This window comes from Sciurus vulgaris (assembly GCF_902686455.1).
Source record: "Sciurus vulgaris genome assembly, chromosome: 10".
In the NCBI taxonomy this organism is placed as follows: domain Eukaryota; kingdom Metazoa; phylum Chordata; class Mammalia; order Rodentia; family Sciuridae; genus Sciurus; species Sciurus vulgaris.
Window position 1 is genome coordinate 2,907,446 of NC_136470.1, and position 19,620 is coordinate 2,927,065.

General features: G+C 57.7%; 1 protein-coding gene and 2 long non-coding RNA genes across 15 annotated transcripts in view; 2 read left to right on the forward strand and 1 right to left on the reverse strand.

Annotated features, from left to right (window-relative positions):
• The first annotated feature begins 2,032 nt into the window (after positions 1–2,032).
• LOC306637711 lies at positions 2,033–3,820 on the forward strand. Its single transcript, XR_013757238.1, has 3 exons — positions 2,033–2,999; positions 3,081–3,571; positions 3,699–3,820. It is a non-coding gene; the product is annotated as an uncharacterized lncRNA (long non-coding RNA).
• The window catches only part of PDE9A (phosphodiesterase 9A), an 86,091-nt gene continuing 70,147 nt past the window's right edge, over positions 3,677–19,620 (reverse strand). For 9 of the 13 annotated variants that reach the window (XM_079100459.1, XM_079100465.1, XM_079100469.1 and 6 more), the window contains 12 exons: positions 19,507–19,588; positions 18,107–18,181; positions 14,316–14,402; positions 13,414–13,518; positions 13,027–13,109; positions 12,065–12,221; positions 9,065–9,178; positions 8,407–8,511; positions 7,697–7,825; positions 6,233–6,328; positions 4,790–4,871; positions 3,677–3,866 (listed from right to left, as the gene is read on the reverse strand). In XM_079100459.1, the coding sequence (XP_078956585.1) occupies positions 3,721–3,866; positions 4,790–4,871; positions 6,233–6,328; positions 7,697–7,825; positions 8,407–8,511; positions 9,065–9,178; positions 12,065–12,221; positions 13,027–13,109; positions 13,414–13,518; positions 14,316–14,402; positions 18,107–18,181; positions 19,507–19,588 (1,261 nt within the window). In that variant the 3' untranslated portion in view covers positions 3,677–3,720. The remainder of the gene's footprint in view (positions 3,867–4,789; positions 4,872–6,232; positions 6,329–7,696; positions 7,826–8,406; positions 8,512–9,064; positions 9,179–12,064; positions 12,222–13,026; positions 13,110–13,413; positions 13,519–14,315; positions 14,403–18,106; positions 18,182–19,506; positions 19,589–19,620) is intronic. The other 4 variants (XM_079100466.1, XM_079100464.1, XM_079100468.1 and 1 more) reach the window with 3 other exon arrangements.
• On the forward strand, positions 7,496–7,824 carry LOC306637713. The gene is made up of 2 exons (XR_013757240.1): positions 7,496–7,581; positions 7,614–7,824. It is a non-coding gene; the product is annotated as an uncharacterized lncRNA (long non-coding RNA).

Consider the following 19,620-nt stretch of genomic DNA (forward strand, 5'->3'; position numbering starts at 1 on the left):
GGGGTCCCCTGTCCCCCTGGTGTGTGTGGGGAGGGGGGTCCCCTGTCCCCCTGATGTGTGTGGGGAGGGGGGTCCCCAGTCTTCCTGGTGTGTGTGGGAGAGGGGTCCCCTGTCCCCCTGATGTGTGTGGGGAGGGGGTCCCCTGTCCCCCTGGTGTGTGTGGGGAGGGGGGTCCCTTGTCCCCCTGATGTGTGTGGGGAGGGGGGTCCCCAGTCTTCCTGGTGTGTGTGGGAGAGGGGTCCCCTGTCCCCCTGATGTGTGTGGGGAGGGGGGTCCCCTGTCTCCCTGGTGTGTGTGGGGAGGGAGGTCCCCTGTCACCCAGGTGTGTGTGGGGGAGGGGGTCCCCTGTCCCCCTGATGTGTGTGGGGAGGGGGTCCCTGTCCTCCTGGTGTGTGTGAGGAGAGGGGTCCCCCGTCTCCCTGTTGTGTTTGGGGAGAGGGGTCCCCTGTCCTCCCGGGTGTGGGGAGGGTGTCCTCTGTCCTCTATTCACTCTGCACTACAGACACCAGGTGTCACTGCCAGTGACCAGAGCGAGGCCTGGGGTGGTCCTAACACAGAAGTCCCCACAGCCCTGCACCAGAAACCCTGGGAAATCTCAGGAAACACAGACAGCAGGGCAGAAATCAGAATCCCCAAGGAGGTGCCTCAGTGTCCGCAGGGGGACTGAGGAGAAGGCAGGTTTGAAACCAGTGGCCCAGTGCAGCTGCTCATGGGACAGACAAGGCCATCAACTGGGCAGTTTGTGAAGCTGTGGCTTCTCAGGTCTCCGCAGAGCAGGCTGTGAGCTCAGGTGCCCGTGGGCCCAGAGAGCACCAAGCCACATTGGTGAATCAGGGAACCCTTGTCTCCCTGTTGTAAAACGTGGAAGTCGACAGCTTGCTGTTGCGGGTCTCGGACACGGAGAGTCCACGAGCTCCTTTCCAGAGCTTACGGAGCACTTCTGGTCTTGCAGTCTGAATTTTCCTTCCACACAACCACCAGATTTGAAGTATCTGCTAGGAAGATGTATCGGAAAGAAGTAGGCATACTCTGGTTCCCCTTTCCATCTCTCCTTTGGATTCCTAGCCTTAGATACTTGGTTTCTTACCAGAAAATCAAATTATATAAATACAATTTTCTCTATTACAAAATAATTGCAATTCCTACCTGAAGGCCCACTTATGTCCTAGAAAGTGGGGTCAGAACCAAGTTCTGGAATGGTAGAATTTTGCATGTGTTTAAACATCTGCAAGGATACACGGTAAGCATTTTAAACTATTATTTTTTCTGTGTGAAGTGTATTTTTTAAAAATGTGATAATGAAAGGAGGGCTGGCTGTGGATAATGGACCCCAGCATGACCAGGGCTTCTCTGGAGCTGTGAGGTCAGTGGGCTGGGGACTGCCAGGGAAGCAGGGACCCTGGCTCCTTCCATCACCTTGCAGTGCCGGTGACCTCCTTTCCTAAGGCCACCTTATGGTGCGATGTGACTGCTTCAGCTCTGCCATCTTGTCCATAATTTGGTGTTAGGAAGGAAGACGGGGCAAAGCACATCCTGCCTCCTGAGCTGCCGTGCGAGGTTCCCAGTACCTGCCATCTGTCTGCACTCAGGCTCCTGGGCACAGCCAGTTGCAGGGGAAGGGAGGAGAGTTAGTCCTGGTCCAGCTAATGGGGGGGAATAGCCTCTGGGGGGTGCAACCAGAAGGACCCACCACAGGCTGAAATTCACGGAGTTACAAGGAAGCCAGGGGGACGGGTCAACACCATGTGGCTGTCCACAGAGGACTCAAGGAAGGAGGACCTCAGCCTTGAGAAGGGGGAGTTCCTGACCCGCCCCCAACACAGAGGGCCTGCAGGGGTCCTGCTGAGCCAAGCTGGGCTGCCAGGGGAGGCAGCTGCCTTCAGAGTGCACGGTCTGAGGCCACCCAAGCCCGGGACAAGGCTGAGCCACCCGAGTCAGACAGAAACAAGGAGCAGGACCCGAGGACCCTGGCTTATCACTCTTTACGTCCTCAACTATTCATCTCTCCTCAAAAGACAAAAGACAGACTCTTGAATTCTGTGCTAGGAAGAAGTGGCTTCCTCCTGAACACATAGTTTGCTTCTGTGTCTTGGAAAAGTGCAGGGAAGCAGCAGCTCCTCACAGCACACAGGTGGCTTTTGTCTGTGTAAGTAGACACGTACAGCATACGTGGACATGTGCACACGTGATCATGTGTATTCTGCCCTCCGAATCCACAGCATCCCTACCTAGTACCAAAAATATTTAGAAGACAGTCACATCTGCACTGAGCACGTACGTGTCCCCTGTCCTCGTTCTTAGTGATACAGTAAAGCCACCGCGGATGCGGCATTGTTGGTGTATTAGGTGTCACTAGCCATCCAGGGATGACCTGAAGCCTGTAGGATGTGCCTGGATTCCGCGCCAGCACTACGACATCTTATAGGAGGGACTTGGGCACCAGTGGATTTTGAAATCCATAGGGGTCCTGGATCCTCTCCTCCAGGACACCAGGGACAACGGTAGGTGTGTGTTAAGTGTGTGCATTCCCGTAAGTCGATGAAGCATCGAGTGCACTTTGGTAAGGGGCAGAGGAGCTGGGGCAGGCGATCCAGGTTACTGAGCAGGTGGTCGTGGCACTGGAAGATCTCCCAGCAGGAGAGCAGGGGACAGGACTTTCCTGCGAGGTGACATGAGGGCTGACCAGCCAGTACCCGTGCACTCTCTGAGTTGTATTTTTGTCAAAGCTGTGTGTGGATTGGCTTTAGCAGGATGGCAATGAAAAACAAAAGCAAAGCCAAGAAGAGGTGCAGAACCCCTGGCTGTGTGGAGCTGGGTTCAGGAAGAGATGGGAAATTCCACAGGCCAAAAACGACCATTCAGAGATGGGCAGCACCGTTCTGGAGGTCGCCAAGAGGGAACACATGCTCTGGGAAGCGCACAGCGGGGTGGAAGGAGTCCAAAGCCAGATTATGCAAATGGCCTTTGAGGATCAGTTCCTGAGAATGGAGGTGCTTCAGGTGATTTTGTCCCTCCAGGGGAGCAGAGCTGGGCACAGGGCCCCAGGGGATGGCTACTAATCTCTCTCTTTGCTTTCATAGGGTCCAGGAGTCAGGCAAACATGGAGGGCAGAGAGCCTGAGCAAGGTCGCCAGGCATGGCACCGTCCCAGGGGTTGGGCCTCCTTGGTCGGGCACAGGGCTACCCAGAATGCCCCCGGTGCCTGTCCTCAAAACGGCAGAATGGAAAGGAATCCTGCCATGAGATACTCATCCCCAGTCCCCTGTGAGTGAGACCAGGCTTCGCTGTCCCGAGGGCAGGTGTGTAGCCGCCTCCCACTTGGTCACTCCCACACAGCCTGTGCCAGGCCCTGCTGCGCCCACATGGCGTCCACGCCCCTCTGCTCGGGAACACAGGACATGCGCACATCCCCACGCTCGGGCGCCATTCTGACATTTAATGCAGGATTTACACGGACGTTTGCATCACACTGATCAGTTGGTCTGATACATCTGTTGAAAAAGCAGCATCCTTTGTCTCTGTGTGAACACTTGTGAAGCAGCCCTGGGATACACAAATCTACCAGAGAAAAAGTACAGTACCCATTTCTGTATAAGAATATATTATTTAAAAGGCAGTTTAAAAATAAAAATTCTGTACAGCATCATGAATTCCTGTTTCTTTTTCTTTTTCTTTTCTTTTCTTTTTTTTTTTGATCAGTGAACAAAATGCAAAATGGTTCTTAGAAAAAGTGGCCCGGAGGTGTCGGGCGCAGGGCGCGGCCCCGGCACAGGCGTCCTGTGGAGCTCTGCCCACTGCACAGTACCGCAGCTCTTCCGCTTCCTTCAGCTACAGTCTGCTTGGAAAAGGAAAGGAGTCCTAGTGAGTCTGTGGGGATGGACAGGGGCAGGAGGTCACAAATGTCACAGGACCACACGGACTCTTAAAAGACGAGGTCATGGGACATCCTGTTAGACACACGTGAGCAAAGGAAAAACGTGGATCCCTCTTCTGAGCCATTCAAGTACTGGATCTGACTTAAAGATTGAGTGCTGCTGTTGACTGGGCCTCCATGGACCAGGGCTCTGCTCATCTGATTGCTGAGGCGACAGTAACGCGGTCACTACCCTGGCTGGGATCGGGCTCTGGGGTGGAGACTCTCGGCCCACACGCTGCTCCTTTGACAGGCCCCAATCTAGTCCTCAGGGCCTGGGCTCCAAACGCTTCATAAGCTGAGAAGCTCTCAGTCGTCTGACAGACACGTGTCAGGCGTGACCTTATTACCAGGTGGCTGCCCGGACCACTTCTGCCCGCCACATGGGTTAAGCGAATGACCAGTGTCAGTAGATGTGGGGGAAAATGCCCACAGTAAAATAAGCAAATGCTTTATTTTTGAAAAGTTTAAAGTACTTCAATTTCACTTTAAAAATATTTTTGTAAGTATGTATATCCTAATCATTGATATTTTTTCAAAAAACTAAAGCATGTTCCCCTTTTTCAGAGCCCAATTCTAACTACTACATTCAAGGAATTAAAGTCTCACTTATTTAAAAATACTCTCTACGCTGCAGTTGGGTTTGGTTTGGGTGACCCTCAAGAGTCCGTGAGTTGATGTTTATTCCCCTTTGTGAGGCATGAGGTGTCTGGGGGGAGCTGTTGGAGGTCACAGGATTAGACAGCTGTCAGGTGAGCCCCACGGCTGCGCCTTACACACGCACACGCACTCTCACGCGTCCACGCACGGGTCCCAACGCCCTCCCCACTCCAGTCTGAGTGGCCTGTGCAGGGAGCTGTGAGCGGGGGAGCGCTACCTCCACTTTCTTGCACATCTCTGCTCTTCTGTCTGCGCTGTTCCGTGCTCCCGGGGGTCAGGCTGTCAGTCTTCTTCTGTAACTAGGACAGAGCAGAGCAGGCCAGAGTCAGGACCAGGGAGGCAGAGGGAAGCGATGCTCGTCTCTTTAGGTTTCTGCTGCCTGAAGATGCTGAAATACAAGACTGCTGTCTACAGCTTCCTCGGCCAGAAGGCGCCTGGGCTTCACACACAGCCCTGGCATCACCTTCTGCCCTAATGCCTCACCTCGGGAGAGGGTGACCAGCGCCTGGACAGGAGCTGGGCCGGCGGCATCCCACACAGCGTGGGGACTGGAGGTGGGTGTAGGGTCTGTGGCTCAGTCATGGCCCTTTCACTGCTCTTGTTTATCTGTCCTTTTTGGGGACATGGTGGCACTGTGAGGAGTCCTGGTGTCCCCACTGGGCAGCAGGGCCAAGGACTTGAGACTCAAGTCCTTCACAGCAACAGCTTATGGGATGGCCCAGGAAAGAGGCAAGAGCTGGGGTCTGGGCCTTGGAGGACCTCTGTGGACATTGCTGCTCTGTCTGCTCTTGGCCCTTCAGGATTTCAGAGCCCTCCCGACTTTGTGGTGAAGAACCCAGCTCGCAGGACCAGGATGGCAGGTCTGGATTCTCCGCTGACCTGTCAGCATCTGCTGAGCTCCTGTGCCTGGCACTGCATGCAGGTGGTATGTGGCCGAGGGAAAGACCACAGGACACCCTGGAGGGCCGCTTAGCACTCAGCAGGTGCTGTGGCAACAGCAGGTGGGGTGTGGGGCACTGTCACGGGGAAGCCCTGGCTGACATAGGCACCGAGTCAGAGCAGGGGCTGGGAGGTGGGGTCATGGCGGCCAAGGCCACGTCTGCGAGGGAGCATGAGGTGCCCCAGGCTGCTCTAGATGCCCTGGTCCCTGAGCAGGAGGGTGGACTCATGGGCGGCCAGTCAGGCTGGAGACCCTGAGGGGTCCCGAGCAGCAGAGCCCTGGAGGGGAGACGTGCAGGAGTTCTGAGGCAGCCACACCAGCTCCTGGGTCCGTGGAAAGACCATAGAGGAGCTGGGCTGCCTGGTGTGTGCTCCACACCAGGCAGCCCAGTGTGGTGGTCACTCTGTCCTGGTCTCTCTGCCACCCCTCATGAGCAAGGCAGCTGGGGGGAACCTCCCCAGGCCAGTGCTCCTGCCAGGGACTACGAAGCTCTGAGGCTGGGCAACCGCCTCCCGAGAGCCTTGACCAGGCCCGGCGGGCAGACCCCCTCAGAGGAGCCAGGTCACCCGTGCTCCCGCGGCCCGAGTGTGTAGGCTAGTGTCAGAGCCTCCCCGTGCCCGGGTGGAATGAGGCGTTCCCACCGTGGTGCGCCGCCCGGCGGGGCCGGGGCTCTAGCTGGGGTGAGGGCGGAGCCTGCCCGATGCCTCTGTGGGCCGCTACCTCCGTCACGGCGTCATCCAGCTGCTTCAGCTCCTCGTAGCGGTCTCTGGACTCCCAGAGGGGCTGCAGCATGGCCTCCTTAACCACGGGGAACAGCTGGGGAGAGACGGCCTGCTCAGTCCTTTGCGCTTGGGTGACAGAGCACCTCAAGACCAGGGCTGTCAGATGTCGGGCCCTGTGGCTCGCAGACCCAGGGGGTCACTGCCACTCAGGTGGCACTCTCGGGCCCTCCCGGGCTGGGGCCTTCAGGGAAATCTAGGTGACAGAAGTGTGAAGCCGCGTGGTTAGCCTGGCACCTGGGGCTGCTCCCAGGCTCCAGCTCGGTCCCGCTCTCAGTGGTCCTCGTAGGACTCCCCAAGCCCACTCCCTTCCCCCGCCCCCGTGAGACACGTGTGGAATGGGTTAGGACGTTCCTGTGCTGACCCACACAGGTGACGGCTGCCAAAAGCCTCCTGGCTGGCGGTCCTGCGGATGGGAAGGGGCAGGGGCAGCCCTGAGACACCCCCTAGAAGGACTGGCAGAGCAGGGGGTAGGATGGGGAGGGTGGCAAGAGATGAGTCTGTTCTGGACATGGCGGAACGTGAGGTGGAGGCTTGGGCAGGGGCCTCGAGGCACCAAGTCCACTCGGTTCCGTAGGGCTGAGGCCCGGGGCAGAGAGCCAGGAGCCAGAGCTGCAGGCTGGGTCTTGGGCCAGTGGTGATGGGCAGGCAGAGTGGGCCCCAGAGTGGGAACCCAACTGTGCAGGGGAGCCCAGCGCCCAGAGAGCTGGGAGGCAGCCTAGACCCAGCAGGGGTGAAGTGGCTCCCCAGCAACCGTCTCCATGACAGCAGGATGATGAGGCGTCTGTGGGTTCTGTGGCCATGGCACGTGCACATGTGCATTTGTGTGTGCAAGTGTGCAGGGTGCCTGTGTGCACGTGTGTGGGTGTGCCTGTGTATGCATGTGTGGGCGTGCAGGTGTGTCTGTGCACCTGTGTGGTGTGCGGGTGTGTCTGTGTACGTACATGTGGGTGTGTCTCTGTGCACCTGTGTGGTGTGTGGGTGTGTCTGTGTACGTACATGTGGGTGTGTCTCTGTGCACCTGTGTGGTGTGTGGGTGTGCCTGTGTGCACGTGTGGGTGTGCGGGTGTGCCTGTGTATGCAGATATGAGTGTGTGGGTGTGCCTGTGTGCACGTGTGGGTGTGCGGGTGTGCCTGTGTGCACGTGTGGGTGTGCAGATGTGCCTGTGTATGCAGGTATGGGTGTGTGGGCGTGCCTGTGTGGGTATGCGGGTGTCCCTGTGTGCACGTGTGGGTGTGCGGGTATGCCTGTGTATGCAGGTGTGGGTGTGTGGGTGTGCCTGTGTGCACGTGTGGGTGTGCAGGTATGCCTGTGTATGCAGGTGTGGGTGTGCGGGTGTGCCTGTGTGCACACACACGTGCATTTCTCGCCGCCGCTCCATCAGTCCATGGTCACGGCACTCACCTTGGTCACGGTTTCAAACATGGGGATCAGGACGAACTTGATGAACCCGGTCTGGGCTGTAGCTTTGGTCACCGTGTCTCGGTCCATGAACGGGGCCACGGGGAGGCCTTCTGCCTTCTCGCGGTCGCTCTGTGGGGTATGGTGGACAGAGAGTGAGGACGGGGCACCTGGGGACCCGGGATCCCTGAGCGCTACTGTACTCAGGAGGAACAGAAGCCGGGCGGGCCAACCACCGTGACACGTGGTATGGAGGTGCTGTAGTGGCAGCGCATGCAGCCTTGCTGGGCACGTGGAACCTGGCACTGGAGGCCGCCCCCGCCCAGGGCATCGCAGGGCTGTGCAGCCGTCTGTCCTCGGGGCTTGAAGCTCTGTCTCCAGCCCCTGTGCCTGCCTGGAGGGTGGCTTGCCAGGCTCGCCTTCCTGGCTCACTTCTGCTCCCTGGGGCTTGCTTCGCGACCTTTCTGCGGTTCGCTTGAGGAGCCTGCCTCTACAAGCGGCTCTGGGTGCTGGCAGGTGGGCCTCGCCACACTAGCTTCTCCGTGGTGGGTCTCTCGGGTCTGGGTTCCCTATTCCCTCCTGCTGTCTGCTGGGAAGGTGTTCTGCAGGCTGGTGGGCCAGGGCTGGACGCGCTGGCACATCCCGACTCGCTCCTTTGAACATGGACCCCGTGCAGCAGGCTGCAAGAGCAGTCAGTCCTGCGAGTCTCTTACCTGCATAAAATACTCTTCTAACAAACAGTCCACCCAAGGCTCCGCCACCTCTGTGGGCCGCACCTCGTTAGAGATATCGCAGCACTTGATCAAGATCATCTTCAGCTGAAAGAAGGGAGTTTGTGATTCAGGCGACGCAGGACAGAATGTGCACCACGGTGCTCCCTGGCAGGAGCGGCCTCTGAGGCCGGCTGCGTGGGAGACTGGGAGCAGCAGCACCGCCCACGGCATCAGACTGACACTTGTAACAGCAAGGTCAGGTTCAGACAGCACTTCCTGGTTGTCGGAGGCCCCGTCTCTCAGGAGGCGATGAGGGGCTGTGGGTGTAGGATGAGGAGGTGTCTTTAGACACAAGGGTGAGGCCGGAAACCCCATCTAAAGCACGGAGGGCACTGGCCTAGGCGCGCCATGCCCTGGAACTCTGGGGAACCTAGCCCAGCCCTGCTGACCCACGGGAAAGTGCTGTCCCTTAGCCACATAGGAGGGCTCTCTGGGGAGGGCAGCCCTGCACAGCTGGCCTCGGAAATCAGGACCCTGAGGGCCAGGTGTATGGCCTCGCCCCAAGGCCAGGCCACAGGCTGGGTTTCCAGGTCTCCAGTCCAAGCTGGCTGGTGTGACCCCATGCAGCACCCCAGAAAGGCAAAACGAGACCACCCACCAGGGTCATGTGCTCCTCGTTGCTGTAGTCAAAGTTCTCCATTTTTTCTTTGAACAAGTCCATGATTTCTTCGTGCCTTGCCATGTCAGTGGCCAGGATCAGCGTGATCATCCCCTGAGTTGTGAGAGAAGAAAGCATTACTAGGGGCCCAACCTGGACGGTCACTGCTCAGGTGCCGAGGGTCACGGAGCCCCAAATGCGGTTCCCTGTGGTCCAAGAATTGCTGTTGTCACTTCCACAGACAGAGACGGAGTCGTGGCAAGCAGAGGGCCTTGTCCAGGCCACCGCAGGTGAGGCCCAGGTGGCACGGCTAGTGTCGTGAGTGCTGGTCCCCACACCATTGGCAGGCCCCGGGGGACAATGGCCTGAGGCAGGCTCGCAGACGGACTTGTGCTTACTTGTGAAATCTAGCGATTTCTGCCGAGGACCTTTCCCCGACATTTGACCATCTAGATTTGTCTGTTCCTTTCAGATCTTGTTGGATGTCAGGAACTATTTTTGGGCTGGGTTTGTGGCTCAGTGTGAGGCACTGGGTTCAATCCTCAGCACCATATAAAAATAAAAATGAATACATAAAATAATGGTCCACTGACAACTAAAAAATGTTTTTTAAGGGTATTTCCTAAGAAGTGATTTTCTAAGGGTATTTTTTTCTATCATCTCATCTATATGTATACGTAGTATTTGAAAATTATCAAAGAATGATTTAGTAACCTTATTAACAAATTTGTAAATGAGAATGCAATGGGTTTTTAACATAAATGTTTCATAATTGCTACGGTTTGAATGCAGTTGTCCCCCTCTGAAACTCATGTTGACAATGTCCCAGGGTAACTGTGTGAGAGCTGGTAGGACCTTTGAGGAGTCTGGTCATGGAATTCCACCCTCGAGGGGATTGCTGTTGCTCGTGTAGGACTGGCTAGTTGTCCAGCCCACTTGCCCATTAAGCTCCTGCCAAGTCTTGATGGGCACCATGCTGAGTGGCCCCCACCAGAAGCTGAGCAGAAGCAGGTGCTCTGGACTCTCAGCCTCCACAACCGTAAGCCCAAAGAAATGGCTTCTCTTGATAAATCACCTGCCTGTGGCGTTTTGTTATAGCAACAGAAAATGGACTAAAACAATCACTTTGGTAACCAAATATTGGTAGGAAAATCGCACAATTCAGAATCACTGTCATTCACCCCCCTCCTGCTCTCCATCCCCCCTCCCACTCTCCATCCCTCCTCCCGCTCTCCATCCCTCCTCCCACTCTCCATCCCTCCTCCCGCTCTCCCAGGGACTTTACAGAGCCTCTGCCGGCTATCATGCTCTCCTTTTCCAAGGAAATAAAACCACCAGCATCAAATAAAAGCAATACAGGGAACCACAAATGTACAGGTTTGGGGAGGATATCACCTGCATTTGGAATCATGTAATTTTTATGTAAAAGTTTTAAAGGATTTGCCCAGTTATCCTCAAAATCTTCAATGACAAGATTTTTAAAAAGATTAGAACAACTGATTTTTAGTCCCAGAAAAAGTCTTAACTCCAGTAAGGTTTTGAAGCAGGACAGTCCTTATAAGTCCCCTGGTGGCTGCTGTGAGGAAGAGCCTGTGTTCAGGGCGGCCACTGCTCCCATCGGGCGAGCACCTCCTTCGTGTGCTGTCTGGCAGGCCCCACTAGCCAGACTCCGGGTCCTCCTAGTGGAGGAGCCCCCACTGCCGTCCCCAGGAGGCTTGCCCCCTTCAGGGGAGGGCGGGTAGAGCTTACCTCAGCCACCCGTGGCACAAACTCACAGTGGTCAGTAAACGTGGAGGAAAGGGCAGAAAGCCTGTGAGGTAGGCACAAGGGCACCAGGAGTCATGACCCGGCAGGGGCCATGATTAAGCCCCAGCTGGCTGTGTGCTTGGGGTGTAGCCAGTGGGGCACAGAGGCTGCAGAGCGTGGCTCCGGTGGAGCGAGCCCATCAGTCCCTCAGGAGGGGGAGCCGTTTCCCAGCGCTCTGGGGGCTGCAGAGGCGAGGAGGCTGAGACACAGAGAGGGCAAGGAACCCTGGGAGGACAACACTGCTCCTCAGCGACTGGCGGTGACGTGTACGGCCTGCGTCCCAAGCCCCCACCCGGGCAGCACACAACTCCTGAAACGCCTGCCCGGCCTGTTCTGCAGGCTGGGTGTCCAAGAGTGGAGCAGCAGATCCCGCTTCCGCCAAGGCTCCAGGGAAGGGTCCCACCCACCTCTTCCAGCTTCTGGGGGCCCTAGGCCTTCCCTGGCTTGTGTCCAGGTCTTTCTTGTCTCTGCCCCCATTGTCACATGGCCTCCTGCGTGTGCCTTCTCTTCTGTCCCAATAAGGACACTTGTTGGTTTAGGGTCCACCTGGACAATCCACACTGACATCTGGAAACTAACTTAAATACCTCTGCAAAGACCCTTTTCCCAAATAAGGTCACCGCCTCTCGTTCTGGGGTCAGTTATCCTTTGCCCCACCCTGGCTGTCCCTGGGTTCACGTTGAGACCTTCCCTCCCCTGTGTCGGCAGGTGGAGCACTGAGTCATGGTTCCTCGAGGGCCTGTGTGGAGGAGGACGCCGTCCTTGGTGCACTGGAAGTATGTGCCTCAGGGCGGGGGGGGCTGGCCATGCCATGGGGTCAGGTGACCCAGCTGGGGCCGTTGGGGTGGTGGTCAGCTCCACCAGGTTGGATGCAGCAGAGGTGCCTGCCCATGGCATTTACCCCCTTGGGCAAGTGACCCAAGCTCTCTAAGCCTCGGTGTCCCGGACTACAAGATGGACCCGGTTCATCTCAAAGTGAGCTGGTGGTGGTTGAATTGAGGGCTGTGATATGCAGGCCAGTGGACATCAGGTGCCACGGCTGGGGTCCCCTCTTCTTGGGGCTCCTTTCTGGGTCCTGGAGAAGGCAGGGAAGGGGGGCAGGTTCCCAGAGTCCCTGGTGGTATTGAGGAGACCAGGACTCTCTGGGAGCCTCCGGCCATGGAGAGTGGGGTTCTGCTGTGCACCCCGACCCACCTGTCTGATCTGCTTGAACCCGTCCACAGGCACATTCGAGAAAATGTTGCACTCCGGCTGGGCCAGGATCTGGAAGGCCACGGCACAGTGGTGGTTCTCCAGAGGCGAGATGTCATTGTAGCGGACAGCCAGCTCAGTGCGGGCATTGATCTGGTACCTGGAGCGCGATGGGAGAGCAGGAAGATCAGGTGCGCTGCCCGGGGCTCCTGCAGCTCAGAGGCGAGTGGCGCCTGCCAGGGGAAGCGAGGGCCTGCATAGGAGGCCTTCGGCCTGTGCGGGACCTGCCTCTGGCGGCGCCCCTGACTCCCTGCTGCCCCATAACTACGTTTCCCTAGTTTTAAAAACCCTACCAGAAGGTCCCCCCCATGAACTCAGACTAAGCATTATGGCAAAAATTGCCACTTTTCAACACGTGCAAAGGAGACATGGGAGGAGAACCAGGCTGCACTCTGGAGTCAGAGGCTGAGGGTCGGCTCTCCCTGCTGCCTGTGCCGCGCAGAGGGAGCAGGTGGCTGCCTGGAGGCCCGCCTCCTTGGAGAAGCACCAGGGCCGCACCCTGGAATCCCCTGCAGCATGCTGGGCCCTGCTGGTGCGCCGTGGCACTCTGCCCAACAGGCAGGAGGGGTGCAGTGACCCCAGCACATTGCCCAGCCTCCTGGCCCCACAGCCCCACCGTGGGCCACCTCTGCGCCCCTCTTCCCAGCTCTCCTCTGGCTGCCTTCTGACCTTGCCCTTGGCCTGCCTTGTGTTCCTACGGGGGCAGGGCACACTCCTCTGCTCCTCCCAGGAGAGGCCCGTGGCCCTGGACCAGGTGGGAAAGCTGGGAGCTGGGTCCTGCAAGGGCAGCACTGGGCGGGCCTTCCTCCACAGCCGCAGCTGGGAACCTTCAGGGTCAAGCTGGAAGGTTCCCTGATAGCCAGGGGCTTGTTTAAAAGAAAGACAGAGAGAAACCATGTACACACGTGTTGTTGTACCCTGGGTGATCCAGATCGTGGCAGATGGCCGCCGTCATTAGGACCATGATATCCATTTGGGAAAACTTCTCCTGGATGGGGGACAGAGTTTAGTTTCTGCCCTTTCACCGGGGACGGGGATGGCTGGGGAGGGGTGGGGTAGCGGAGACAGTTACAGGGCAGGACACCCTGCCCTCCAGCCAACATGAGCTCCTGGGCCAGGGGAGGGAGAACCCAGGCCCTGGCTGGAGTGGGGAGGTGAGACGCAGCGGCTTCTTATCCTGGGAGTGGCCTCACACAGGGGTGGAACAGCTGGGACCCCAAGCCTGGGGTTATCTCCGTGGGGCGGGTGCTGCTGTCCCCTGCCTGGGAGGACAGACGTGTGGCTGGACCCACCTGGAGCCCACAGAGCCAGATCATGCTGTACATCATCTGGGTCACGCAGAAGCAGTGGCGGAAGTTATGGAAGGGGTTGTCTCTGTAGTTGTCCTGCACGCAGAGCTGTGGAGCCAGAGAGTCAGAGCCACCTGTGCCTGGCCCGCCCACACTGCCCCCCGGAAGCCCTCAGTAATGCTCTGCCCAGGCTGAGGCCAGAGGGTCCCGTATTTGCTGCCATATGAATGAGGGGCCCTCAGAGCCTGAGAGCATCCAATGGGCCCTGCCCTGGCACATGGGGCATGGACTGAGGTGTCCACAGGGGACAAAAAGCTGGGGGCAGGCAAGACAGCACATGATGGGTGCTAGGTCCCCAACGCCATCCAACAGGCCTATAATGCTTGGTTCTAAGCAATTATCTATTTTGTTGCTGTTTTGGTACCAGGGATTGAACCCAGGGGCACTTGACTACTGAGCCACATCCCCAGCCCTTGTTTGTATTTTATTAAGAGACAGGGTCTCCCTGAGTTGCTTAGCACCTCACTGTTGCTGAGCCTGGCTTTGAACTCACGATCCTCCTGTCTCAGCCTCCCGAGTCACTGGGATTACAGGCATGGGCCACTGTGCCTGGCTTGCCTATTTTTTTAAAAAGGTGTTTTACACACACACAGATACACATGCACACACGCACCACACGCACACTCTGCTGAGCACATGCCACCTCACCTGCCTCTCTGATTCTATTTCTTTGCTCCACCAAGTGGGAACTTAGGGGCACAGGGCTGGTGGGAGGTCAGAAATGGCCCCGATGTCCTTGCAGAATTTGCACAGAAATGATGACTCCCTTTGTAGCTGTCCCAGCACCACCAGGAAGTGGTGTGGCCGGAGGGCCTGCCCAAGGACAGGGTGGGCTGCACACTTACCAGCCACCTCCTGAGTGTGATGGGGTGGATGCTGAAGTCCCTCACCAGGCCAAGATCATGGTACATGTGCTCCAAGCAGCTTAGCATCTGTGGGCAAAGGGCCAGGCGGTCAGCATCAGGAGAAGGGAGGCCACCTGCCCACTCCAGTTCCCTGCACTGTCCTGGGAAATGCCACCAGGGTGACCCAGTGGTGTGGCCAGGCCTGTCCCAGGGAGGTGAGCTCTCATCCTCTGAAGAGGGGCCTGAGCCATGGGGATCCCCCTGGCAGGCCTCCTGGATTGGGGAGCTGGTTCAGAAGCCAGCGAGGATTCCATGCAGGAAGGGACAGTGATGGTCAGGGGCCCCCACTCCCAAATGACCATGCCCAAAATCACTTTATTAATTTCTACACATGAAAAGCAATCCCCACAGATCAGGAGTTCAATGTCCCAGGAGGCCGTTCATCCAGTGTACACTCAGGGACAGTACCTCATGGAAGGGAAGGCCCTTCACTTGCCTGTAGCTGAGGGATTGAAGTCTGACGTTTTACGTGCTAAAGTGCTGAATTATGCTCCTCTGGGGCACTGCTGGGCCCAGGGATGTTTCTAATGTCCTAATTGTATGGTCTGCAGTGTGTCCCTGCCCAGGTAAGGGCTCCTCTTAAACCTGATTTCAGGGAATTCTGTTGTCTACAGACATCTCTGTTCAAGGTGAAACAGATTTTGAATTTAGACCTATTGTTTTGGAGTTCATTAAGCCAGGGAGGAAGAGACAGATGACTTTAAATCAGAGGTTTTTTTTGAGTGGGGGTATCAGGGATTGAACTCAGGAGCACTTGACCACGGAGCCACGTCCCCAGCCTATTTTGTATTTTATTTAGAGACTCACTGAGTTGCTTAGGGCCTCGCTAAGTTGCTGAGGCTGGCTTTGAACTCGACATCCTCCTGCCTCAGCCTCCAGAGCTGCTAGGATTACATTGTGCCTGGCTAATTCGGGGAGCTTGACCAGAGCCGGTTTTGTTTCCTGGGGAAAGCAGGTCTCAGATGCAGAGCCCAGCGGGGTGGAGATCTGCAGCATGGGAAAGAGGAGGGACCTCCAAGGACACGTGGCAGGACCCCAGCCAGAGCGCCTGCCCCCATCTGTCCACCAGTGGCTTAATGCTTGCATGTGGCAGTGGGCCGTCCCCACTGGAGCCCAACACACTCTTTCGCCTCCGTGCACCACATGGACGGGACAATGTCAGGGACTGAACTGTGTCCAATGGAACGCTGAAGCCCTGACCTCTGGTTGACCACACACGGAGATGGAGCCTTTACGGAGTGGATGATGGCAGCAGGAGGTCACTGGGGTGGCCCTGATCCAACACACCAGGGTCCTTTTAGATGAGGACACAGACACAGACCAAGGACGGCCCTGTGAGGACAGAGAGGTCCCAGGAGGCACCAGCCTGGAGGCACCTTGACCTTGGCCTTCAGCCTCCAGAACGTGAGACAGTACGTTCCCACAGTGTAAGCCACCCCGTCTGTGCACTTGGCCGGGGCCACTCGGCAATGGAGGCGGGAGAATGGGTGCGGCAGGCAAGGCCGAGTTGAGCAACACCGATCCCTTCACACCTTCAGGAGCAGGGAACGAATTCTGTGGCTTCAGAGTCCACGTGGAGGCTGGACACTATCCCACCCCGGGGGCCACTCATGGCAGCTGGGATGTCCCTGGAGCAAGCTAACCCACTCTCATCTTCCTTGAGAGGATACACAGGTGTGGTCAGTACAAAGGAGCCTCTTACAGAGGGCTGGCATCTGGGGTCCTGGCTGAGGATGGGAGGGTTGGCTCCCAGGCTGCTGGACAGTTGCTGCCCAGGTCACCCAACCTGGGGCCTCATTGTCCAGAGCTGCAGGTCCTTCCATGCCCTGGACGTCAGCCTGGGGACCAGAGGGCCTGCAGCCTTGAAACTCCTGGCTCCTGCCCCACCAGCCAGACCCCACTCAAATCAGCCCGGAAGAACTGAAGCATTTGCTGTGAAATCAGAGTCTAGAGACAAAGGCAGCTGGCAGACACGACCATCTGGTGCCAGCATGGCACAGGAATGGCCCATCTGCTCCCTGCTTGTAGGCCTGCACCCTCATCCCCGAGTGAGGGCAGTCCCTGGATGCTGTGGTGGTGCCGGCTGAGTGCGCGCGTGGTTGCCAGTGGGGTGGACTTACGAGGTGGTAAGGGTCACGACGGAGCTGCCCTGCCTGCTGTCCTCAGCCCCAGGAGGAAGCCCTAATGGATAGGAGGCAGCAGGGCGGCCTGAGGTCCTGTTCTGCCTGGTGAGGGACGGGCAGGACGCTGAGCTGAGCAGCTGGGGTGGCGGCACGGCCCCATGGGAAGGCAGTGAGGTGATGGGCGGCCAGAGGCAGTTTTGGGGGCTCTCAGCGTGTCCCACTGCTTGTCATCCGTGCTATTCACACTAAGATTCCTGGCATCGCCAATTCACCAGAGGCCAAGGACCTGGTCTTTGGGAACCCAGCAGGCTGCTGGATACTTCTGGAGGCACCTTGCTGGTTTCCCTGGCCAAAGCCACAGGTAGTGGGAGACACCACACAGGGGCTGGTCAAGCAGCAGAACGGGCCACCTCGCCCACCTGCAGCGCTGAGAATGGCGGCAAGCACTTTGCAGCCTTGGGGACAAAGACAGGTGGGCTTTCTCACGGATGCACGAACCCTTCAACTCCTGGGGTGAGGCTTCCACCGCTGCAGCCACGGCAGTGCTACGCTCAGAGGTTCCACGGAGGAGGTGGCAGAAAGGACAGTGAGGGTGTTTGCGTCACTAGCCCGGCTCTGCAGCATCCCAACAGGCTGAGCTCACAGGCCTGTGACTTTCCTAGAGGATAAGGCAGGAGTCTGCGCGTTCTCAGCCATCTGCTGTGGCGTGACTTGCCTTGGACTTGCTGTGCCCAAGCTCGGGGGAGCCACGCTGCCCCTTTCTTCCAGCTCTGCCTCTCCCTCCTGTGCCCCCACCTTGGGGGGCGCTGATGTGGCGCTGGCCTCTGAGGGCTGGGCTGGGCTGCTGGCTGCTCTCCGGGGTGACTGGGGTGAGGGGTGGAGGCGGGTCTTAGCTTTGCTGGCCAGAGCTGCACTGGGAGACCACATAGGTGGAGCATGAGCCCGGCAGATCCTGGTGGCCCGGCCCTGGTGACCTTGTGCCACGAATCCTAAGGGTGCAGAGTCCCACTGGGAGCCGCCGTGGCTGTGGGTCTTCCGAGGGCTGCAGAGGAGCGCACTCGGGCAGGGTCCCTGCACTTCTGTGTGCTGAAAAGCCAGAGAGTCCGTAGATTTTGGTGGGTTGAAAATAACTGGGTCTGATGTCCACCTGGATAAAGGGACTTTTTCTTTTCTTGGGTGTGGACAGAGAAGGGCATAACTGATATTATTAGATAATTAGACTCAAATGACAAAAAAAAAAAAAAAGAAAGAGAAAGAATCTCCTTTTTGTTTCTCAGGCAATGGGAAGTTCTGAAGAGACAGCTGCTGCCAGACGCGACTCCCCTTTCCCTGAAGCCCTCGTGTCCATGCGCCTAGTGGCGCCACAGTGCCTGTGTCAGGAGCCCAGGGTGGCGGCCCCTCACCGTACAGCCATTCCCAGTCTCCTGGCCCTCCTGAGCCCATGGAGTCTAGTCTGAACTAGAAGCTGGAGAATCAGGGTCTCCTTTAGAGAGACGAGCAGACGGGAGGAAGCACGGAGGGGGCGGAGCAGTGGTGGCGGCCCCAGGCGGGGTCCACAGCCCTGAGCAGCCTCCCTGGACTCTGGTACCCATGGTGCCCCTCACCTACCTCGTTGGGCTCCCAAAGCCAGACGTCAAAGGTGGGCTTCCGCAGGGCGTCGATGGTCTCCGGAGACAGCAGGTACTAGGGAGGACAGGAGCTCAGTGTTAACCCGGCCCCGCGGACTGTGTGCAGAGACAGACCGGTGGCCTCAGACGCACATGGTGAGCATTTGCTCCTCGATCCCCTCTCACAGACGCTGTGCACACACCCACAGTGCCTTCCTCTGCGACCTGCTGAGTGGACTCGCGTCAGTGGTGGTCAGAGGAGGGCCGAGGGCGTGGGCCGCCGGCCACGGTAGTACTCCCTAGCTTGACCATGGTGGAGGGCTCACGCGTGTACACATTTGTCAAAATCACAGCCCTCTGTACCTAGAGGAGATGAGCTGTGTCCACGGTCGATCAGCTGTCACACACCCGACAAGGAAGACACAATGAAGTGAAGCCCGGGGGAATCTGCCGGTGGCACACGGGCAGACGTGGCTCAGATGCTATTTTCAGTTTCTCTTGCTGGGACCCACCGGGTTCAGCTGTGCGCTGAGCCACACGCACTTGCGGACGGGCCGAGCCCAAGGCGGGCAACGAGTGGGGTGTGGTTCCGCACTCGGACAGTAACGGCGTGTGCCACCTGATGTGGCCCTCGCCAGGGCTTTTGCTTGTTTTCTTAAAAAGGAAGTGGAATGGAGGACTGGTCCCTTTTGCCCTTGGCTTTTGCCCTGGGCTGTGCCTGGTGACTCCTGGGACAGGGTTACAAGGGATGTGGGTCCTATTTTCCTGAAAGACACTGTTCCCAAAGGAGAGCCTCCAGTGATCTGCAGCCCACTGCCAGACCATGCCAGAAAGTCACTCACGGCCCCTGAGGCACAGGGAGGCTCCAGAGGGCTCTTTGCCACCACTCGGACTCGGGTACCGGGTCCCTCAGTTCCCCAGTCCCAGCAGAGTATGAGCCAGGGTTTGGCTGGCTCACCAGCTGAGGCCATGCTGCAAAGGCAACTTCTCCGAGAGCTCATTTCAACAGCTCACTGTCCCAGGGCAGGGCTACTGGACCAAGCCCGGCTGCCTCAGAACCTGAGGAAACTTTCCATTAAATCTGTGTATTGTTCAGGGACAGGAGATCCAACCAAGTGGGTCTTAGAAAATGTAGTTGAACATTCAAGTTCAGCCTCCACTTGAGTGCAAACATATCTTGTGGAGTTGGCCCAGCAGGCCCAGCGGTCAGGAGCCACTTACAAAGTAAAGCACAAGTCTGCGTTCACTTCTGCCACACAAATGCCAAAGAGAAAACCTGCTGCCTGAGAGTGACCCGCCCTTCTGCGGCCTCGGCTGCCTCATCAGTACGCGTGGGGCTCCTGGGCCTGGGCGCTAAGCACACAGAGCTGCAGCCATCCCCAGGCTGGACTTCCATCTCACCTTGGGGTAGGTGGGGACATCTCTTCGAGGAGCCAGCTTCTTGTTGTTATCCAAAAAGCTATACTTACAGGGACAGCTGGTCCTGAGGAGAAAAGGTGATTAGTGGCAGCACTG